This window comes from Pinus tabuliformis, chromosome 7, assembly GCF_031772625.1.
Source record: "Pinus tabuliformis cultivar Carrire ecotype Pingquan chromosome 7, CPIR1, whole genome shotgun sequence".
Lineage (NCBI taxonomy): Eukaryota > Viridiplantae > Streptophyta > Pinopsida > Pinales > Pinaceae > Pinus > Pinus tabuliformis.
In genome coordinates, this window is record NC_142293.1 from 1,993,313,147 (window position 1) to 1,993,335,575 (window position 22,429).

The 22,429-nt window shown below is 36.9% G+C and overlaps 1 protein-coding gene and 1 long non-coding RNA gene across 2 annotated transcripts; both read left to right on the forward strand.

Annotated features, from left to right (window-relative positions):
* The first annotated feature begins 13,502 nt into the window (after positions 1–13,502).
* Positions 13,503–15,222, forward strand: LOC149256457 (uncharacterized). The gene has a single exon (XM_089460753.1). The coding sequence runs from the start codon at positions 13,820–13,822 to the stop codon at positions 14,912–14,914; it is 1,095 nt and encodes a 364-aa protein (XP_089316879.1). The 5' UTR covers positions 13,503–13,819; the 3' UTR covers positions 14,915–15,222.
* Positions 15,223–17,025: 1,803 nt separating this feature from the next.
* On the forward strand, positions 17,026–17,856 carry LOC149256458 (uncharacterized). The gene is made up of 3 exons (XR_016266464.1): positions 17,026–17,187; positions 17,360–17,492; positions 17,759–17,856. It is a non-coding gene; the product is annotated as an uncharacterized LOC149256458 (long non-coding RNA).
* The last annotated feature ends 4,573 nt before the right edge of the window (positions 17,857–22,429 follow it).

Genomic DNA, 22,429 nt, shown 5'->3' on the forward strand with positions numbered 1-22,429 from the left:
CCATCCATCCAAGTGTCATGAAGCACTCCCTTGCAAGTCAACAACTTATATACCTTGAATAAAGTGGAATTTATGGATCTCTTAGTGCAAAACCATGCTTTTGAGCATCTACGTAGTTTTGCTGAACAAAAACCGCACATGTGCAGTTTATTCCACTATAAAACTGTGCAGATCTGCGCTCTGTTTCTGAACAAAAACTGCGCAGGTCAATCAATAAAAAGTAAAAAATAAAAGTGAGAACTAGAAGCATTTTTGGGTGAATCATTACCAACAGAAAGCCTTGAACTCATGTTTATTCAAGCATAACCTTATTTTTTATGGAACTAATTCCCATTCTTCAAGGAGCTCTCATCCCTCTTTTAGTGGATCTCAGCCTTGGACTAAGGATCTCAAACTACTTCCTTTTGGCCTATAAATCAAGCCATAGGTGGGGGAGTTGAGGAAGGCTGCTAAGAGTAAGTTTATGCTGGAATAATCAGGTTGGAGGGCTTATCATTCTTGGAGAGGATTGAGATCAATGGGAGGAGCTTCACAACATTAAGGCACATTTTTTGTAGCTCCTTTATGTTTATGAAATTAATACAAACAAGAATTTCTTCTCACTTCATTGTTTAATGGATTAATTGATCAATTCCATGGATGGTTTATGTTATTAATATTTGTCCATTGGAATGATGTTTGTTACTAGTCTCCTTGATCACTAGTTTGAATTATTGAATCATTTATGCTGCATATGCCTTTGATCCTTTGTTGTTTCCGTGTGTGCAAGTCTAGATTCAAGCATGAAGAAGTTGCACTGAAGCACAAAGAGGGATCTTCATCAAGCATGTTGTAATAAGGTATGAATTTCGTTTTCTCACCTTGTTAGCTTATGATTCAAGGAAAGATAGATTCATGAAGGAATTAGCTTGATTGTTTGTTTGTTTCTAGTTTCCATCTAGGATATAGGGAGATCACTCTTGTCCGCAAGAGGGATTTATCCGCCTAACAAATTGGCGACTCTGGTTGGGAACAACTTGTTCTCTTCCATCTCCTTGTTTTTGATTCTCGAACCTGTTTCGATAGCTTTATCGAAGTCTTGACAAGTTAATGATCTTTCAGATTTTGTGATTTGTTTGGATAGTTTTTTATTTTTTCTTTAAGTTTCTCGACCTGCGCAGTTTCTGTTTAGAAACAGAATGCAAATCTACACATATTACCTTTAGTAATAGTGCGCATGTGCACTGTACTATACTATCTACCTGCACATACTCTAAGAATTTTTGAAAAAATAGCTTTCCTCTCATCAAAATCTGATTTTTTTTTTAAGGTTTCATTACATTTGTCTGTGACTCTAGTCAGTCTCCTTTTGTTTGATTAGGTGTTGTGAAGGAGTTTTCTTGAGATTTTTCCATTTTCAAGGATTGAAAGGTAGGGTTTCTTAAGAATTAGTGTTGTGATGAGATGTGCTTCTTGTGATGCATTGAAAACAAGAGTCATTTTTATTCCAGTACTGAAGTATTCTTCAATGAATCTTCCTCGAATTTGAATGTGAAGGCAACCTATCCTCTTGCAAGGATGTGAAAGATAGGCCTATAGCCTATTTTAGGGACCCTATGACTTTGAATCCATTGGTTCAAGAATCCATGTAAAAACACCTACCCTTGATTGGATAATTCTCGGGTTCAATAATTTAGAAAAGTAAATTCTAAACTATCGAAGCTCCATTGGTTCAAGAATCCATGTAAAAGCACCTACCCAAGAATTTACCCTTGATTTTAGATGATGCAGGATTGGCTGGATTTAGCTAGGGTATGCAAATAGTGCTCATAAAAGTCACCTAACACACATATAGATAAATGATCATGGGAAAGGATAAAGGATTCCCTATATATACATTTCATCTTACGGGATTTGGAATACATTTCATTAAGATGATACCCATACATACACAATTTATCATCTTTGGATTCATCTTCCAAGGTCCCTTGAACTCTTGATGATTATTCATATCACTTAAGATTCTTCACATTCTTCCTCAAGTGAACAATACAAAACACCATAATTCTTACAAATTAGGTTTCAAACACATTTTCCACATTAACATCCCTAAAAGGAGCATCGACACTAAAACCATGATCCACACTGTCTTGACTTAGGAGTTGTACTTTATGCTAACAATCATTGAATGTTTTAATTTTAGGTGTAAACAATCTTGACAAGACTACAACACCCATAATAACTCAGAGACATAAGTTTATGGAAAACTATCTAAATACTTCCTTTTATAAAACCCCGTTATCACCAACCAACTTCTCCACTAGGGGGGGAACATTAACACAAGTGAAAAACATTCAATCTTCAAATAGTGAATCATCCAAATAATCCACAAGTTCTCTATCATCTTCTATGATATACCCAGCTCAAATACATAGCCTAATATCCACCCATCAGGGTATAAATTTCATTGGCACTTTTGCCCATCATTTCAATAGTATATATTATATGCTTTTTTGTTTATTTTCGTCATTGTTGTTTGGAAGCGTCAGCGAACACATCCTGTCACAACCCTTGAAAATAACGTCAATATATCTTCAGTGAAGCTGGAATATAACATAAAAATTGTGGATTGCATAACAGATTTGTTAATTGCAAGTCAATCAAAATTTAATGAAAAAAATGTGAATTGCATAGAAGATCTATTATTTCAAAGACCAGAATCATCATACCTTACTATACGCAGTTCAATCAATCATTGTCATTAAGTGGAGTTCCATTAGCCACAATGGCCAAATAATTCCTTCACGAGATTGTTTTATGACCATTCCGCAACAACATCTCTCTCTATCCTTAAAATTTCACCATGATAGAGACCTTTTCCATTGCATTTTTGGTTTATAATTGATATTTTATAATTGGCGAATTTTGACAAATGCACTTTGCGCATTTAAGAAATTTATAATTGGACCTTCACTTTAGAAAATTTAAGATAGATATAAATAATTAAAGTGATGATAATTGTTATTACGAACTTTACTTTGAATTATATCATATTTTAATTCAATTTTTGATATATTAAAGATTACAATGGTAAAAAGTAAAAGCGCAAAAAACGCTAAGCAAACAATCACATTTGAATAAAAAGGAAAACTCAACGTTATCAATCTACATACCTAATTGTTAGATAGCAAATATATACACCTAATTATATCATAACAAATATATATACCTAGTTATCACATAACAAATAGATATACCTAATTATGGAACACACACATGGCATGAGTAATTAAAAAAAAGGCACGTGCAACAAATCTTGTTCACACACTCATATGGGAATAAGTAATTAAAACAAGAGGTATGTGAGGCAAAGTCCATTTATGTGGCCTCGGTTTCTATGGCATCAAGAAATTTATAAAATGAATAAGAAGGAATATATTTGATCAACTTACAAATTAGGAAGTTTTTAAAGGTGTATGTGAAAAGCTATTAAACTGAAGATCCTCCTTTCCTCTCCTCTAACCACCCTCTAGCTACAACTTCCACTTGGAAGATAATGCTTCCAAATTTGTAGGTGATTGTTTAGAGATATTCTCAACTCCTATCTCTAATGTTAGAATTAGTTGGATTTCAATCCAACTATATATATATCATATTTGTGAATCAAAAGGTGAAAAAAATAAGTTTTAGGTGTCCAAATTAATTTCCTTTTTGGTATTCGAGCTCTTTTGGGCATAACTCTCGTAAGGGAGGGCCCAAGAATAGGTAGATGTATGAGTATACAATGATTGTATGAAAATTAATTTCCCATTAGCTCGAATATGAAGCAGTGTTGAGCGGCATGAGACGAGCAAAGAATCTGCGGTGCAAGCAATCAAGCAAGAGCAGGACTTGATTTTTAATGGAAATTTGTATGCATCAGAAGAAAGAGAAGAGATTCATAGGCGTAAGTGAACTTATTAATGACTGAATCCTGATGGATGAGCAGGAGAAATTCAAAATGATTCAGCTCTTCAGCGAAATGCTAGTCTCTTCAGGGAGTAGCCAAGGGTTTTCTGCTTCTTATAAGCAAAAAAGGAAGAGTGACTGTGGCAAATCCATTAACCAAAATGCCTCTGATTGTTGCCCGATGTAAAGATTGCATCACAATTGAAACATTAATGTCATGATAAATATGAGTCTGTATAAGCCCGATGGTAAAGATAGTGCGTTATATGAGGATCCACATCAAGCTTGGAAAATCCACGCTTCAGTCGTTGACTTCATCTTCATGACTTCTGCGTGGAGGAAATACAGTGGATCGACGCAGTGAAATAAATCAAAGGAGTGAAGGAGAACCATGTAGTAGATCTTTAAAGGTTCCAGTAGCTGAATTTGTTGAGAAAACAATGTGTGAAGTCCTGTTGGTGTTTGCGGTTCTATTGGTGTTCGTGGTATGGGTTGTAAAATTATTTTGGTGTATACATTTTTTATAATTCAGAACCAATCAATGAATAAAGTGGCATATTCAAATGGGTGGTTTTCTTTGTATACGCTGCCACAAGAACATATTCTTGATTTGGTTATGTTTATCTTCTGTTATAAAGCCAATGGGTTGCATAAAGCTATGAACGTTAGCTGTTAGCTACATGTTATCCTTATATGTTGGTGTGTGTGTGAGACAGGTCAAGTTGTATGATCAAATTTTGAACACATTCAACACCCAAACAACTATCTTAGATATCTGTCAAATACATTGAGATATGTCATCTAACCGATGGGATTTTGTCCATAGGATGGTTCAAATACTTAGCTATTTTTTCTGACAACTATAACATGCTGTGTAACTTGGCATAATAAAGTATGTCAATATTGTTGATCATGAACATTTGTTAACAATGGGCAGAGACAATTGTACCTTAAATGAGTCAAGTTGGAAGCTCGAAGATTGTGGTGCAGAAAGAGGGTGGTCTGTGAGATTTCAAAGTGGGTAGAAGTGTCAATGAGATATGACTTATATGCGAATTGTAATTTGTGTTATTTTTATATTTGACATGTAATTATTAAGGGAGAGACTTGGAAAATAATGCTTTTATGCTGAGTTTGGAGTTGGAGTTGGTTTGAGATTTGTAGGTGGTTGTTGAGAGATCTTCTCAACTCCTATCTCTAATGTTATACTTAGTTGGATCTCAATCCAATCTCAATCCAACTATATATATATATACATGTATCATATTTGTGAATGAAAAGGTGATTTATTTATTTATTTTTTATGTGTGCAAATTAATTTCCTTTTCTTCCCCATTGAACAACTCGGTAACTCCATAATTACAAACAACCTACAAACAATAAATATAATTCATTAATATTATTTCGAATCAAAATACATGAATGCATGGAAAATAACACTGTACTAAAGAAAATTTGAACTAGCTCAAAATATTAAAACTTATATATTTAACATCAAGTGAGTGTGTTGAGCTTGACTGGATTGATATATAAACATGGATTACACTTCAATTGATTAGGCATATGCCATTTATAGTATTCCATAAAGTTTGAATGCATAATTAGTTAGTTTTTAAATAGTGGGAAAACCTATCACTACTAAGTAATTAGCGGAGACAACCATCACTAATTGCTATTTGCCAATGTAGGTTAACTCATCACTATTATTCAAGGAAAACCATGCCATGACTTATCACTGTTCAAGGAAAACCACGCCACTCGCTGGTGGTGCGTAAGGGGGCAAACTTTAGCTACTCACGGATGCCTCTAGGTCTTGGACCATCAACTTGTTTTCCTAAGTTTTGGGAAGAAAAACTCTTAGCCAAGCAAAAACAATGATTGAAAAATCAAATTCTCTATTATTAACAATGGAAAAAATTACTTATTATTTCATAGAAAAGTCAAAACTCCATATTATATTATAGCAAAGTCAAAATTGTATATTAAAATTATTTATTCTCTTAAAGATTCACTAAATTGTACTATAAGTTAACTTTCCAATTTTAAAAACTACTATGAAATTACACAAGTAAAAAAACTACTATGAATTATTGAAAAATCAAATTCTCATACAAAAATCAAAACTCCTTATTACATTATATTATAACTCCTTATTACATTATATTATGGCAAAGTCAAAATTTTATATTAAAATTATTTATTATCTTAAAGATTCACTAATAAGTTAACTTTCCAATTTTAAAACTACTATGAATTTACACAAAAGTAAAAGAACTACTATGAATTTAAGCTAAAGTAATATATATAAAAGGATGAAGTAAATATATCTATTAAATTAACATTTAAAAAAATAATTGAATATTATTAAAAATACCATCATAGAATGATTAAAAAAATAAAATATTAATAAATCAAATTTACTCACGCCACACTCATTTCTTGAAAACTATAATTCAATGTAGATGAAAACTTCCGATAAAAACTTAGGTTTATCTGCTAAATTTTGACGCAGGCATAAACCCGCCAAACCCAGAATTTAACTTACCTCGTTATCTCTGCAAATTTATAATTCACTTTCCACCTTATTTAGGGTCCGTCACACATCGATTTTCACTTTGCCAAAATCGAATGTTCACAATAATTGATCCATGCACTTACCATTTCGTCCCTACACTTTGTGAATCCATATCACCATGCCTTGGACTTGAACATACGGTGCTATAAAACCCCTCGTTGGCATCAAATCTAATTCACAATTCATTAGTTTCATAAACAATCTTAATATGTATATAGGCTGGAATGCGCCCTCACCTTTAAACTTCACTTCTAATGCACACAAATGCTTGCTATTGGTTAAGGCTGGCTTCTCCTCTAAACAAAGAGGCAACCGACATATATCTCGCGGGTTTCGGCCCAATATATACAACCACTATATATCAGTGTTGGTCGACGGATATATATAAGGCAATTAATCCAACAGTCCGGTACAGTTGCAATGGACCAATAGTTTCGCGACCAAACGATGACTCAATTCGTTCCCAATCTCCGGAACGCAGCCTCTGTTGTAATATATTTTCATTCAACTGCAGGTATTCTCACACAACGCCGTTCCTGAGGTCTTCGACGCCGCCAATATAACTTCCGCTGCGCAAGAACTCTCCTTTATCTCTGAGAATTCAGTCCAGATTTGCACGGCCTTTGAACTTTGACTGTAACGCGGTCATTAATTAAAAATCAACAGCGCTATTCTTATGACATGATGCAGGTAATATCCACAGCAACTAAAATTCCGCCAATTTTAATTGCGCCTGCGTTTCCAGCGTTCAACCAATCGTTCTACAGCAAATTTCCCACAGACTTTATCATCTTTTTAATTGATACTGATGCAAAGAATTATATGGACCCGATCTTACCGATGACTAAATTTCATAACATTTTCCTTCCATATTCTATTGTCATACGTTGCGATATGACAATATCTCTCCGATTCGAACCGGTGGCTATACACAGAACCGATACATCAACAAAGTCGAATGATGTAACTCTTAAATCTGTTTCAAAGCTCCAACAGATGATTACGCCAATTCTCTGTGTTAATAGCTGTCACAACACACAAATTCAATCAATGCCAGAGTTTATTTAAACACAGAATTCTTACTGTTGAAATGAAAACACAGGTTTTCCCATTCCTTCGATTTCACAATCATACAGTACTCATATTCCACCATTTGTCATTCAATGCGCGCAAACCATAATTGCATTCAAAGAATGAAACAAAGTTTCGCCCTTTCCTCCGCTCCAAAGTTTCGATCCGATCCAGATTGGAATCGGAGATTGCCAGAACTGAATGTTAATTGATTCATCACAGATCTACAACGCCGATTTGGACTTCCGGACTTGATGCAATTCTGAATTGAATTGTGGATTAATTTAACTCCGCTCCAAAATCGGACATTCAGCGCGATTTACAAATCGGAAGTCGGAGTGGTTGAATGCCAAACTGTCGATTTCGCCACAGCACCGATCCGATATAATTCAAATCAATTTGCCATCACAACTAACATATCGCTAATATTAATGTCATTACGCTGTGTTAACTTCTTTCAATTACGAACTTCGACAATAACAGGTTGCATTAAACACAGATTTCTTAAAGGTTAACTAAAACCACGGATCGAGCATACTTCAAACGATTTTTACACACAGGAAAGCAAATACATCCATTCTCATGAATTCTCATACGTTGACTTCACACAATATGAAATTTATTAATAAATAAAATCTCTGCCTTTTTAACCAACTACTTCCATTATACATAACATACAGTTTTTACATGTTTTCTGAGCTCTCGCTCCATAAAAAAAATCCACACATCCATTTGAGCTTTCGCTCTAAAACCAAAAACTCACACCTATCCTAACTAACTCTCCCTATAATGCTTCTCGCTCTCTCCCTTTTCAACACAAAAGAGATTTCATATCTACTCACTTAACCATCTCCTCCATATATGGAGATCTAAAATATATATTTAGAATTCTTACCTTATCCTATTCTAAAAATACTGGATACTTGGCTTGATTTCCACGCAGGGAAGACCACTTGCCATTTATCCAATTTTAATTCAGAATCAAGCCACTCTTAACTAATTACATTTAATTGAAATTAATACAAGATTAACAACCAAATCTTCCTTCAAACTTGTATTAGCCACAACATGTGACCATTCCGTCACATTGCTGGCTAGGTCTAGATGCTCCTGCATCAGACTCCCAAAGTTTAAATTAACCATGATCTCCTGATCATGCACTTCATGCATGTGTCCTCCTGGATCCCATACTTGGTTTGATGGTCTGTCCTTAATTACTGCTGTTGTTGTTTGTTCCTCAAGTCTTCCGCCTTTTTGTTGCAATACCTCACTATCTGCTGCTGTCCTTTTCACATATTTCGTTGTTGCTTTGCTCACTCTAATTTGCAATTTTCCATTCCCTTCACCTGTACCATCTTTACTAACTGCATTGTCCGCAATATCTATCTTTAATCCTCCTTCACTCTGGCTTTCTTCAAGATCAATGATCTTCAATGACTCAGTGTATCCTTTGAATTCAAAAATTCTTTTGCCATCCTCCTTATTCTGCATATGACTATGAATAGCCATTTCTTCAACAGTCTTCAATAATTGTTTGTCTTTCCTCAAATCGATATGACCTGCAAACACACAACAACCTTTAGTTTTCAAAATACAATACCTTCCATTTTCTTTTGATGCTTCAAGCACCAATCCTCCACCATAGATCTTTTGGATTTCAGCGGATCCTTCTTGCGATGACTCCAATTCTCCGAGTCTTTCTTTCTTCAACAAATCAATATGAATTTGCCCAGGTTTCCTGAACTTATTCATCAGCTTGCCATTCAACCTCTGTTGCAATAGCTTCCACTTCACCCTTTTCTTCAGTCTCCATCTGTATCTTCGATCTTCACTTATCTTTCTTTGTACTACCAGACCAATTTCTGGTTCTTCATTCTGTTGCCAGCTTCTACTCTTCTGCAATTTAATGCTTTCCTCAAATTCATTCTCATGTAGCTGATCATTCCTTCCAAATTTCTGGCTACTTCCACCTTCGTCTTGCTGAGTTAATATTTCTGTCTCTTTTATGCCTTTGAGGACATAACTTTCTTGCTGCTTTTGATCTTTCATCTCACCTTCATATAATCGCTGCTCAATTTCTCTGATTTCAGCATCATATTTAGTAATGCTGTCTTCCGCACCTTTTCCTCCATCAGGTTCTGTAAGCTTTGTTTCTCCTTTGGGTTCCTCGAGTAATCTTTCCAAGAATTCTATCTCCTTGTGAAATCTCTCCAGTAGATCATCACAATTTTCCTTCTCAGCTTCATTCTTTTCTTGGCAATCCTCCTGAGTTGACCTGTTTTCTACATCATCATATTGCAAGTATCTTTCATTAATTCCATTAAACAAATTCATCGGTTTACCTTTTTGTAGTCCCACCATGGAATTGTCTTTAGACTGCTGATCTATATCAACCTCATCTGACTGTTTCATACCAAACAGGATTTCATCTATGAACTCCTTCTGTTGCAAATGATCAACACCTTCTTCCTCTAAAAAGGATTCTTCATCATACTTTACCTCAAGAGTTTCATTCCTGGTTGTGACAATTTCATCAGGCTGTCCATCATCCTCTGCATATCCTGCAAACATACACAAACTATAAGCATCAAAATCACAAGGCTTCATTGCCTCATCTGCTTCCTTTGTCAACATATCTTCAAATTGTTCTGAACTCTGCCAGTAGTCCATGAGATCTTCAGCTGACCTCTCATTATCCTCTTCCCCCAACATTTCACCTTGTTCTGGTCTGCAAATGGAAACTTCCAATTCTACCTCTACTTCTCTGAGTTTCTCTGATTCCTCTTGAGCACTCAATATCTGCTCAATCTTTCTCAATTCTTCCACGATCTCTGACTTCACTTGCTGATTTCTCTTTTCTCGTAGCCTTGGCCACTTTACTCGTTTCCTCATGGTCCAAACACTTTTCTGCAGCATCTTCATCAATATTCCAATCTGGAAATCTATCTCAGCTTTCTCTCGGTCAAACTCTTCTTGACTCATCCTCATGCCATTTGCTTTGGCATCTTCCTTTCTGCTGTGGCTTCCTTGTGAACTTCTGCTATGACTATCTGTAGTCATTTCCTGCTCCTCTCTTTCCATGAGCTCTTCGCACCTCTGCAACAGTAAGTCCTCCTTACTGCAATCTTACCTCACTAAGCTCTCATCACTCAGTCTTTTGGTAAGCACGATCCACTATCTGGAATCTTCTCCTGAGCAACACCTTTGCTCTCTCTAGGTTTCTGCGATCTCTCACTCTCTCCTTCGAAGACACTTCAATTGTCCTCTCTGTCCAATCTCTTGTTGGAATCTTCAGGTTCACTGCCACTTCTGCTTTTAAGAACGCATCTGGTTCTTCTCTCACGGCTTCCCTTGATTTATATTGCTGCAGTCTTCACTCTTTCTGATGCTGTCACCTCTGCTTTGAATGGATTTCCTCACAGCTGCAATCTCGTACTAAACTTCATTCAGAAAACAAACATATTCAATTTCAACAGAGCCAAGCTCTGATACCAAAAATTGACGCAGGCATAAACCCGCCAAACCCAGAATTTAACTTACCTCGTTATCTCTGCAAATTTATAATTCACTTTCCACCTTATTTAGGGTCCGTCACACATCGATTTTCACTTTGCCAAAATCGAATGTTCATAATAATTGATCCATGCACTTACCATTTCGTCCCTACACTTTGTGAATCCATATCACCATGCCTTGGACTTGAACATACGGTGCTATAAAACCCCTCGTTGGCATCAAATCTAATTCACAATTCATTAGTTTCATAAACAATCTTAATATGTATATAGGCTGGAATGCGCCCTCACCTTTAAACTTCACTTCTAATGCACACAAATGCTTGCTATTGGTTAAGGCTGGCTTCTCCTCTAAACAAAGAGGCAACCGACATATATCTCGCGGGTTTCGGCCCAATATATACAACCACTATATATCAGTGTTGGTCGACGGATATATATAAGGCAATTAATCCAACAGTCCGGTACAGTTGCAATGGACCAATAGTTTCGCGACCAAACGATGACTCAATTCGTTCCCAATCTCCGGAACACAGCCTCTGTTGTAATATATTTTCATTCAACTGCAGGTATTCTCACACAACGCCGTTCTTGAGGTCTTCGATGCCGCCAATATAACTTCCGCTGCGCAAGAACTCTCCTTTATCTCTGAGAATCCTGTCCAGATTTGCACGGCCTTTGAACTTTGACTGTAACGCGGTCATTAATTAAAAATCAACAGCGCTATTCTTATGACATGATGCAGGTAATATCCACAGCAACTAAAATTCCGCCAATTTTAATTGCGCTTGCGTTTCCAGCGTTCAACCAATCGTTCTACAGCAAATTTCCCACAGACTTTATCATCTTTTTAATTGATACTGATGCAAAGAATTATATGGACCCGATCTTACCGATGACCAAATTTCATAACATTTTCCTTCCATATTCTATTGTCATACGTTGCGATATGACAATATCTCTCCGATCCGAACCGGTGGCTATACACAGAACCGATACATCAACAAAGTCGAATGATGTAACTCTTAAATCTGTTTCAAAGCTCCAACAGATGATTACGCCAATTCTCTGTGTTAATAGCTGTCACAACACACAAATTCAATCAATGCCAGAATTTATTTAAACACAGAATTCTTACTGTTGAAATGAAAACACAGGTTTTCCCCATTCCTTCGATTTCACAATCATACGGTACTCATATTCCACCATTTGTCATTCAATGCACGCAAACCATAATTGCATTCAAAGAATGAAACAAAGTCTCGCCCTTTCCTCCGCTCCAAAGTTTCGATCCGATCCAAATTGGAATCGGAGATTGCCAAAACTGAATGTTAATTGATTCATCACCGATCTACAACGCCGATTTGGACTTCCGGACTTGATGCAATTCTGAATTGAATTGTGGATTAATTTAACTCCGCTCCAAAATCGGACATTCAGCACGATTTACAAATCGGAAGTCGGAGTGGTTGAATGCCAAACTGTCGATTTCGCCACAGCACCGATCCGATATAATTCAAATCAATTTGCCATCACAACTGACATATCGCTAATATTAATGTCATTAAGCTGTGTTAACTTCTTTCAATTATGAACTTCGACAATAACAGGTTGCATTAAACACAGATTTCTTAAAGGTTAACTAAAACCACGGATCGAGCATACTTCAAGCGATTTTTACACACAGGAAAGCAAATACATCCATTCTCACGAATTCTCATACGTTGACTTCACACAATATGAAATTTATTAATAAATAAAATCTCTGCTTTTTTAACCAACTACTTCCATTATACAAAACATACAGTTTTTACATGTTTTCTGAGCTCTCGCTCCATAAAAAAAATCCACACATCCATTTGAGCTTTCACTCTAAAACCAAAAACTCACACCTATCCTAACTAACTCTCCCTATAATGCTTCTCACTCTCTCCCTTTTCAACACAAAAGAGATTTCATATCTACTCACTTAACCATCTCCTCCATATTTGGAGATCTAAAATATATATTTAGAATTCCTACCTTATCCTATTCTAAAAAAACTGGATACTTGGCTTGATTTCCACGCAGGGAAGACCACTTGCCATTTATCCAATTTTAATTCAGAATCAAGCCATTCTTAACTAATTACATTTAATTGAAATTAATACAAGATTAACAACCAAATCTTCCTTCAAACTTGTATTAGCCACAACATGTGACCATTCCGTCACATTGCTGACTAGGTCTAGATGCTCCTGCATCAAATTTATTTGTAATTTAGCTTTTTATAAAAAAAAAACCTAAAAAATAAATATATTTAAAAGTGAAATAAAAAATTCACTCTAAACAATAAATATACTTTAATATTGAAAATAAAAAAAATTTGACAAATAAAAATAATTAAAATACATAATTCTTAAGAATTACATGATTCACCAAACCAGTGGCTCATTAAATTCCCTGGAATATTCATTCACAGAATCGCTTTCTATCCATGAAACGGAGAACTTCATCGTTACGAATGTCGACCTTTGCCATGCATGGGGGTTCAAATATACGAAAATTCTAAGCCTCAAACAACGCTCTGATCAACCAGAATCCCTTCTTTAGGGTTCGAAGTGTTTAGGTTTTTAAAGGGTTTAACACAACACTGTTGCGGTTTCGCATATAGGATTCGCATCCGACGAAAGTTGTTGGTAAGTTTTGGATTTCAGGCTTCCTTCATTTTAATTTTCCTGCTTCAGCTTCCATGGACAAAACAAAGAACGAAAACAATAAACCCCAAGTCCCATCGAGAATAAGCGATGAAACAGTAAAGAGAGCAGTGGACTCGCTCTTGAAATGGGTAAAGTCGAGGGCAAAACATCAGAAACCCCAACTTCTGGAACATGACGAGCTTCTGCACTTGGCCATTACACTGAAAAGGATCCCGGATAGTTCAAGAGTCAATTCTTACAGGATACCAGTACCTCATCCCCTATTTCCTTTGGGTGGAAGCCAAGATATCTGTTTGATTATTGATGATAGAGTAAAGGGTTTAAATGCGGAGATAGCCAACAACAAGGTTAAGGAGGAGGGTTTACCCATTTCAAAGGTCTTGAAATATTCAAAGCTCAAGACTGATTATAAGCCATTTGAGGCCAAGAGAAAGCTTTGTGACTCTTTTGATCTGTTCTTGGTCGATAAATCCGTGGTTCCCCTGCTCCCCAGGTTGTTGGGGAAATCTTTCTTTAAGAAGAAAAAGCATCCCATCCCTGTGGATTTGACCCACAAGCAATGGAAGGGACAGATCGAGTCAGCTTGCAGTTCGGTCTTTCTCTACGTTGGGAAGGGTACCTGTTGTGATGTTAAAGTGGCTAGGGTTTCGCAGACAAGGGACGAAATTGTGGAGAATTTCGTTGCTGTGATCAATGGTCTTGCATCGGTTATCCCGAGAAAGTGGAAGAACATCCGGTCTTTGCATATGAAATCCTTGGAGTCTGTGGCACTTCCACTCTACCAATCCATTACTGAAACGCCCCTTAAGATTGAAGATGTCAAAACAGAATCACAAATCGATAAACCAGAGAAGAAAGAAGTACATGATCGAGACGTTGAGAGAAAAAAATTCAACAAGGGAAGGATTTCCGATGTTCGGTATATGGATCACATGTTGGGAGATTTTTCTGATGGGCTTTTCGGTGGGAAAAACGGGAATCAAGCTGATCTTCTGGACTCCCTAGGAAACAGAACAAGGGATGTTGATCCTTTGTATGTGGAAAAGGAAATAACAGGCGTGATTTCGAGCAGGAAGAGGACTGCTCATGCAGAAAAAGCTCCGGCTGCGAAGAGGAAGAAAGTTTGATCATCAGTAGGATCGTAAGGTGTGTTGGTGGCTAACAATGTCGAGGGTGCAGAAAAGAAAGAAAAGACGAAGAAGTGAAGAAACGATCTGTTAGTAGTAGGCCAGTCTGCAGTTTCAAGTTACTTTTGTGTTAATACTAACAGATGCTTCTCTCAAGGACAATTGCAGTGCCGGACACTCCAGTTTCTGCTCCTAGTTTAATTGGATGTACAGCAGTGCTGGAATCCAGATAAATGTACTATTTTCTACTGTCGATCTAACACAAGTTTCATAAACTTAATTACAAAGGAACAATATATTTTTGGAAATGTGGCATGTGATGGTGTGATAAAAGTCTGTTAACTTTTTTTTAGGCTTGTTTTCTGTATAAGTTGCTGGTGATCATCCCTGAATTAGTATTATTTCTAACAATCTATGGAGGATATTCCTCTTGGTTTCGTTTCTTTGTGTTTATAAATGATGCTTTTATTAGTAACAGAGAAACAAACAATAGAAAACCAAGTAGCCTTTTGAACATGATTACTCTTAGTAAAGGTAATACTACTCTCAATTGAAGGCATCGATGAAGATACTCTCTCTAAATCTCTCTTTCAAATGTCGATAACAACTTTACAAGATGCCTCCATTAAATGAGGTTTTGCTGCATGTGAACTAATTATTTGCTGCAGTGAGCCTGTCCATATATTTACCCAATATTTTTGTGCACTATTGTTATTAGTAATTAGATGTTGGAAGACATCGTTGGTGGCAAAAGTGTGCTGGTTGTAAAGGTAAGTTAATGCATAGGAATTAGATTGTAGTAGCTAAATCGTCATGTAATGCAGTTTAACACAATGTTCCACGGGGACGCGTCCCCTAGGGTCGGGTGCACGCACCCCTCGCACCCCACGCACTTGGGATGAGGGGACGTCTAAGGGTGCGTTTCCCCATGCACCCCTTTTGGGGAGTCTTGGGGGGGGTGGGGTGCATTTCCCCAGTGTGGGGGATGCGACTCCCCAAAAGGGGTGCTTCTGGGCGTCCCCCCCCAAAAGGGGTGCTTTTGGGCGTCCCCCCCAAAAGGGGTGCTTCTGCGTATACCCTTTTGAGGGGGGATGCGTCCCCCCCAAAAGGGGTGCTTCTGCGTATATCCTTTTGAGGGGGGATGCATCCCCCTCGAATTTGTCTAATAACACTTAATGTAGAGGACCAATCATTGAGATTGACTCCTTGATGTTGATTTTATTTTCAGTCCTCATTGTCCATTTTTACTTTTCAGTTTTAACTTTGTGTGACACTAGATATTGATGACCTCAGACCAATTATTAACTCCTCACTCTTAACTATTTTTGAGTTTGAGATTTTGGGTTATATCAATTTTGAATTCAGTGATTTACTGTTTTAGTGTTCAAACTTCAATATCTAGTATACAGTATATTAGTAATATACTAGTCTGTTTTGCTTTTAAATTTAAATTTAGATTCTAGAATGATGAATTTATTTTTAAATCAATGTAGATTATAGAATGATGAATGACATTGATCAATGTATTTGGTTATTTCATTATTGAATCTCATGGTATGGATGAATGATGAGTATATCATATGAATGATGTATGTATCAAAATGAATGATGAGGGATCAATGTATGTCATTATTTAATTCAATTATGAATATAAATTTTATGTGTGGATCAATGTATTTACTAGTACTATTAGTCTATTTATGATTTCATTATTGAATATGAACTTGAATTATATATATATATATACCCCAACGTCCCCCCGCACCCCCAAAATTTCCCTAAAATTTGAGGGTACTCCCACACGTCCCCCTGTGCATCTCCCTGCACCATAGTGTTGGTGGAACATTGGTTTAATAATGGCTTTTCTTGTTTACCATCATCAATGACCCATCGAGAACATTGACCACACATGCGATGCAGTTTAAAAATGACTCATGAAGAACATCTTTTTAGTACAAAACTCTACTTTTCAGGACTTGCTATCGTGGTCCATAATACATATATTGAGACAGAAAAGCTACAAACTCACTGTAAATAAAGGAAACCTATTTCCTTTTGAAGTTTAGGCTTCTTACTTAAATCTCATTGAAATTTGGCTGTAGCCCATTATGTGCATGCTGTTTGCTAGGTCTAGAGGATGACAAGAACTGTAATACCACGCATGGGAGCTGGGATGGCTGAGTGATGACAGGGACCGTTGTTGGTGGCACGTACAAGATATGCCTGGCAAAGATTGGGAACTATGTATCAGAGGCTGCTATTCTGTACCATAGGTTATCTTTAGCCTCATGGACTTTAAAATAATTTCCTTCCTTCCTTCCATTCAGAATTACAATTCAACCAAATCATGTTGATGGCATCAAGAAAGTAGGTTTTGAATGCTTTATGAAGTTGGGACTTCTTATAATTACTATTTTATTTTGACTCCATTCTTTTGTCTCTCAGAAATCTAAAAGAAAGAAGAGGAAAGTTCTCATGCTCTACTAGAACAGGAGGAATTGGATTGGTCCTTAAGCGTATTTGTCAGTTGGGAAGGATCTGATGATGACATAAACAGCTACATCCAAGTTATAACGAGGTTTGATAAGAATAGATTAATAGGTAGACTGGGAAGTAGGTTTTGGGACATGTTATGAAGAGAAATTGTTCAAGTCACGAAAAAGAATAGTAATTGTTCTATTAATGAAATTATTTTATTTTATTATTCAATTTTGATAGAAACTATATATGTACTTTAACTGTTCACATGCCACCTGTCTTTATCTCTTTCCTTCATTTATTTAGATTTTTCCAGCATTGTTTGTTTACATAACATCAACACAGACACTTTTTATTTTTTAACAGAAAGGTAGAAGCTATCCATTCATATGCAAGTGAATGTGATGTTGCAAGCCTCCTTCTAGCCTTAGAACAAGGAATCCCTATAAAATTTCAAGGTATTTTCTTTCTTATATCTATAAGCTAGCTGCTTTCTGTTCATATTATTGATTCTAACTTCTCATACAGACATCAATCTGTCTTATTGGAAACAAAGCATAGGATCCATGTCTTGCATTGCATGTGTATATAGAATGAGAAATAGAAGTCAGAAGTTTCTGCTATCCTTCCTGTGTGTTTTATGTGAAGTGCATTTCAGACTGTAGGAAATGCTTGTGAAACACATTTTAGCTGGCAGAAAATGCTAGGGCAACATTATACACAATAGTTTAAATGCCCTTCCACAACAAGAAATGTTTCCATACTGCAGAAATGTTTCCCACAAAAATGTTAAATACAAAACAAATGTCATGAACTTATCCACAGTACTGAAAATATCTGTCAAAAAACAAATGTTTCCCACAAAAATGTTAAATAGAAGACAAATGTCATGAAGAGTAAAAGAAAGGGAAAAAAATAATATTTTAGTGTTGACACCTAATCCTTGTGATTGGGTAAATATATGTAAATAAATAAATGAGAAATGTGAACAATCATCGGGAGATGAACTGAACAGTCTCTCCCTCATGTATATAACAGACCTACCTGATTGAATGAATATACGAATCAGTTTTTGCTTAATGGAGTTACTGCCTGGCCTGACATGGTATCAGAGCCAGCTCCTTTTTTTAGCCTTTATGTCTTTGTAACTCCTGGTCTGCTCCACTGCTCCCCATATAATTCAGTGATTGAGTGTCTGTATGCCTGTCCGACACTGCCTGCGTTCTGTCTGCCATACCTGCGCTCTCTGTCCATAAACGTTTTATAAATTCGCTGCCCATATAATTGTTGGTGTCAGGTGTCTGACCTTTTCTGTCAAGCCTACCCACACCATCTGTCAAGCCTGCTACTCTTACGCTGCCATATTCACATGGTATTCATATTCCTTTACCTGCGCTCTATTCATATTCCGTGAGAGCTGGCATTCGAACCGTTGCCTCCTTTTCTGCTGAGGACGAGGTGATGAGCTTCTAACACCATCGCTGTTAAAGCTTAACACTGCTGCACTCCTCACAGGTGCCACGATAGAAGCCGCATGAAACATATACAAAGAGAAACTAATATTTCCTTGCGTTCACCTTGAAAGCCGATCTGTTCTGAGCTTCTTTTCAAGTTCTGGTATGGACTCTGGCTTGGGAAGTATGTGAATAGCAGGTAGATCCCGTCCAAATATGTGTTTGATTTACCTGACAGATTTTTTCTTTATAGCATATGCTAGTGGAATCATACCTCGATTGAATACCTCAACACCCATGCCACCTCCAGCAACAATTATCTCCTCGTATCTCTGAGTTTGGGCGAGGCACTCCTCTTCTGAGACGTCAGGTCTCTGCACAGCCATGGAGTAAATCCTATCGGTGATTCTTGGGCTCATTTGCGCCTCCAGGGGCGTTTGTTTCGCTGGCCTGACATGGTTCCATTGACATGGTAGGGGCGTTTGTTTCGCTGGCCTGACATGGTTCCGTTGACATGGTAGGGGCGTTTGAAAGCTGACATTTGAACGCTGGCCTGAGGACACATCCAATAATTCCAAGATAATTTTCTCAGCAAGCATTTTTTAATTGTAGAAGTAGCATAATTGTTTTATTGAATTCTGACAGTACGCAATGCCAGTGGCAATATGTAGTTCGCAATCAGAGCAGAGAAGGTCTTAACATTGTGAAAGCAACACAACATTCAGTAACATTTTATTATATAATCCTATATTGATATGGCAGAATGTTTGGTGGAGGCAGAACGTCCATGATGCGTTGAGCTCTTTTAAAAGGAGGCCGTATGGTATGAAGAATTGGACTTGTATGCTGCGTATGCATTGATTTTTTTTATTGGTAGCCGTGTACGTTTTGAAGATCATTTTTTCTCTGTGTATTGAAGTTGTGATGGCCGTGATTCAATGGGTACATGAAAACCTTGTGTTAGAAGTTTTAGTGGATGATAATGCCCTTTAAGAATGCCCTTTTGAGTACATTTTTACTGTATATTGGCAGAAGTATTTTTCTATCAGCAAAACTATTTTTTTTTTACAGAATGCATTCAATCATATCCATGGTGGGAATAGTTCTCACTGGCAAGGAGAACTATCCTGAATGGTCCTGGATGATAAAACATACCCTCATTTTCAATGAGTTGTGGAAAGTAGTGTGTGTCGGAGAAGGAGACAATGATCCAGTACATCCTACCTCAAACAAAGAGCTTGTCATTTGGGAAAACAAGAACAACAAAGCTTTTGCATTAATCGCAGCATCTGTAAATGAAGAGGTGAGTCGCCATATTTCGTCATATTCAACTGCCTTTGAAGCCTTACAAAAGCTGAAAGAACTCTATGACTCACATTCTGCACTTGAAGTTGTCCAACTCATGATTAAACTCTTCACTCTTGAACTGCAAAATAATGATCCTCTTGCTCTTGCATCTGAAGTAAAATCTATAATGCATGATATCAAATCCACTAAGGTTGAATTGGATATTCCTCTTATTGCTTTTCTCAAGGCACTTTATCCTACTTACTCCAATTATCTTGAGTCATTGCAAGCAAATGGAAATCTCAAAGATATAACCTTTGACTCTCTTGTGAAAAAGTTTGCTGAAAGAGAGAAAGCTTTTGGAAAGAAGACAACCCTTGAATCTTCTGAAGAGACTGTGTGCCTTGCTCATAAAGAAAAGCATCTTGCTCAAGATTCTACAAGAGGAAGAGGTGGATGAAGAGGAAGAGGAAGATATTTCAGAGGCAGGGGGGCAGACACTCTCAAGGAGAAAAGGCAGATTTGCACTGCATTCGCTGCAAAAGAAATGGATCACATGATGCCTCCACATGCAAGCTACCATGGGACAAAATTGACCAGAAAAGAAATCAACAGAAAGGTAAAACTGATGATACAGACAAAGGTAAAGCACCTGAATCCGCTCACTACGTTGAGGCACAATGTAACATTGGAGTAAATGAAGATTTGTTTAATGCTTCACTTGCTTCTTGGAAAAATGATTGGTTGCTTGATTCAGGAGCAACCTGTCACATGACTCATAGAAAAGATTTTTTTGAAGATTTCACTGACAATGTTGATGGAGCGGTATACTTTGCAGATCAATCAAAAATCAAGGCATCAGGGCTTGGTACAATTAGGCTTAAACTGCCTGGTCTTCCAGACTTTCTTCTGGATCATGTTTTATATCTCCCACAGCTCAAGAGAAACTTGCTGTCCTTGGTCCACATCCGCCAGCAAGGTCACTCCATTCATATGTTTGATGGCAAGCTTGAGGTAAGAAAAGCATCTGACCACTCACTTGTCGTGAGGGGAATAGAAGAAGAAAGGCTTCTCAAACTGCAAGGAACCTTTGCTCATGCACACCATTTCTCATACAATTCTCATCATGAAGAAGGTACACTTCCATCAAGTTTATTATGGCATGCTAGATTTGGACATTTGAACTATGACAGTCTCCGCCTGTTGAAGAAAAATGGTGTTGCTGGTTTGCCTACAATTCCTAGGAAACTTAAGCAATGTGATGCTTGCATTCTAGGAAAACATAGCAAACAGTCTTTTCATGATTCACATTCAAGAGCACATAGGAAACTTGAACTCATTCATTCAGATTTATGTGGTCCAATGCCTGTTCCTTCTGCAAATGGAAATAAATATATCATGACATTTATTGATGACTACACCAGAATGTGTTGGGTTTATTTATTGAAGAACAAATATGATGTTTTTCAAACATTCAAGAATTTTCATAAATGGATTGAAAATGATGCACAATTTCATATTGGGTCTATTCGCACTGATAATGGAAAAGAATACACATCAAATGAATTTGAAAACTATTTTCGCCAACATGGGATCAAACATCAAACAACTATGCCTTATAATCCCCAACAGAATGGTGTAGCTGAAAGAATGAATAGAACAATCTTAAATATGGTACAATCCATGCTCTTCTTCAAAAATGTAAAGATAATGTTTTGGGCTGATGTTGTTCTATGTGTTGCATATATAAAGAATAGATGTCCATCTAATGCTATAAGAAACAAGACTCCATATGAAATGTGGTATGGACATGTTCCTTCGGTAAAGCATCTCAGGGTCTTTGGTTCCACCTGTTATGCCTTGATACCAAAGGTACATAGAAACAAACTTGGTGCTAGAAGTCGTAAGTGTATCTTCCTGGGGTATTCAAGCACCTCCAAAGCATACCGCCTCTATGATGAAGTAAATAAGAAGTTTGTTGTATCTAGAGATGTAATTTTTTTTGAATCATCCAAAACTGACAATGTTGTTGAGCGGCAACTTGATCGCTTGGATAGATTCACAAAAGCAAAATCATTTCAAGAATTTGATAATCGGATTCCACATCTTGAAGGGGGGATTCCTATATTAGATCAATATGTGGAATCTTCTTCTGAAGAACACTCTCCCCCGCATGAAACTCCAACAACAGATGATGCTTTAAGTGATATTGATAGAATTGGGAGACTCAATCTTGATTCAGCCCCAACTCAATCAACGGAGCAGCTTGGACCATCTCAAAAAGGTCCCCCAAAGT

Bases quoted from the DNA above. Each gene is read 5' to 3' on its own strand.
- LOC149256457 (XM_089460753.1), top strand. From the start codon at position 13,820: ATGGACAAAACAAAGAACGAAAACAATAAACCCCAAGTCCCATCGAGA.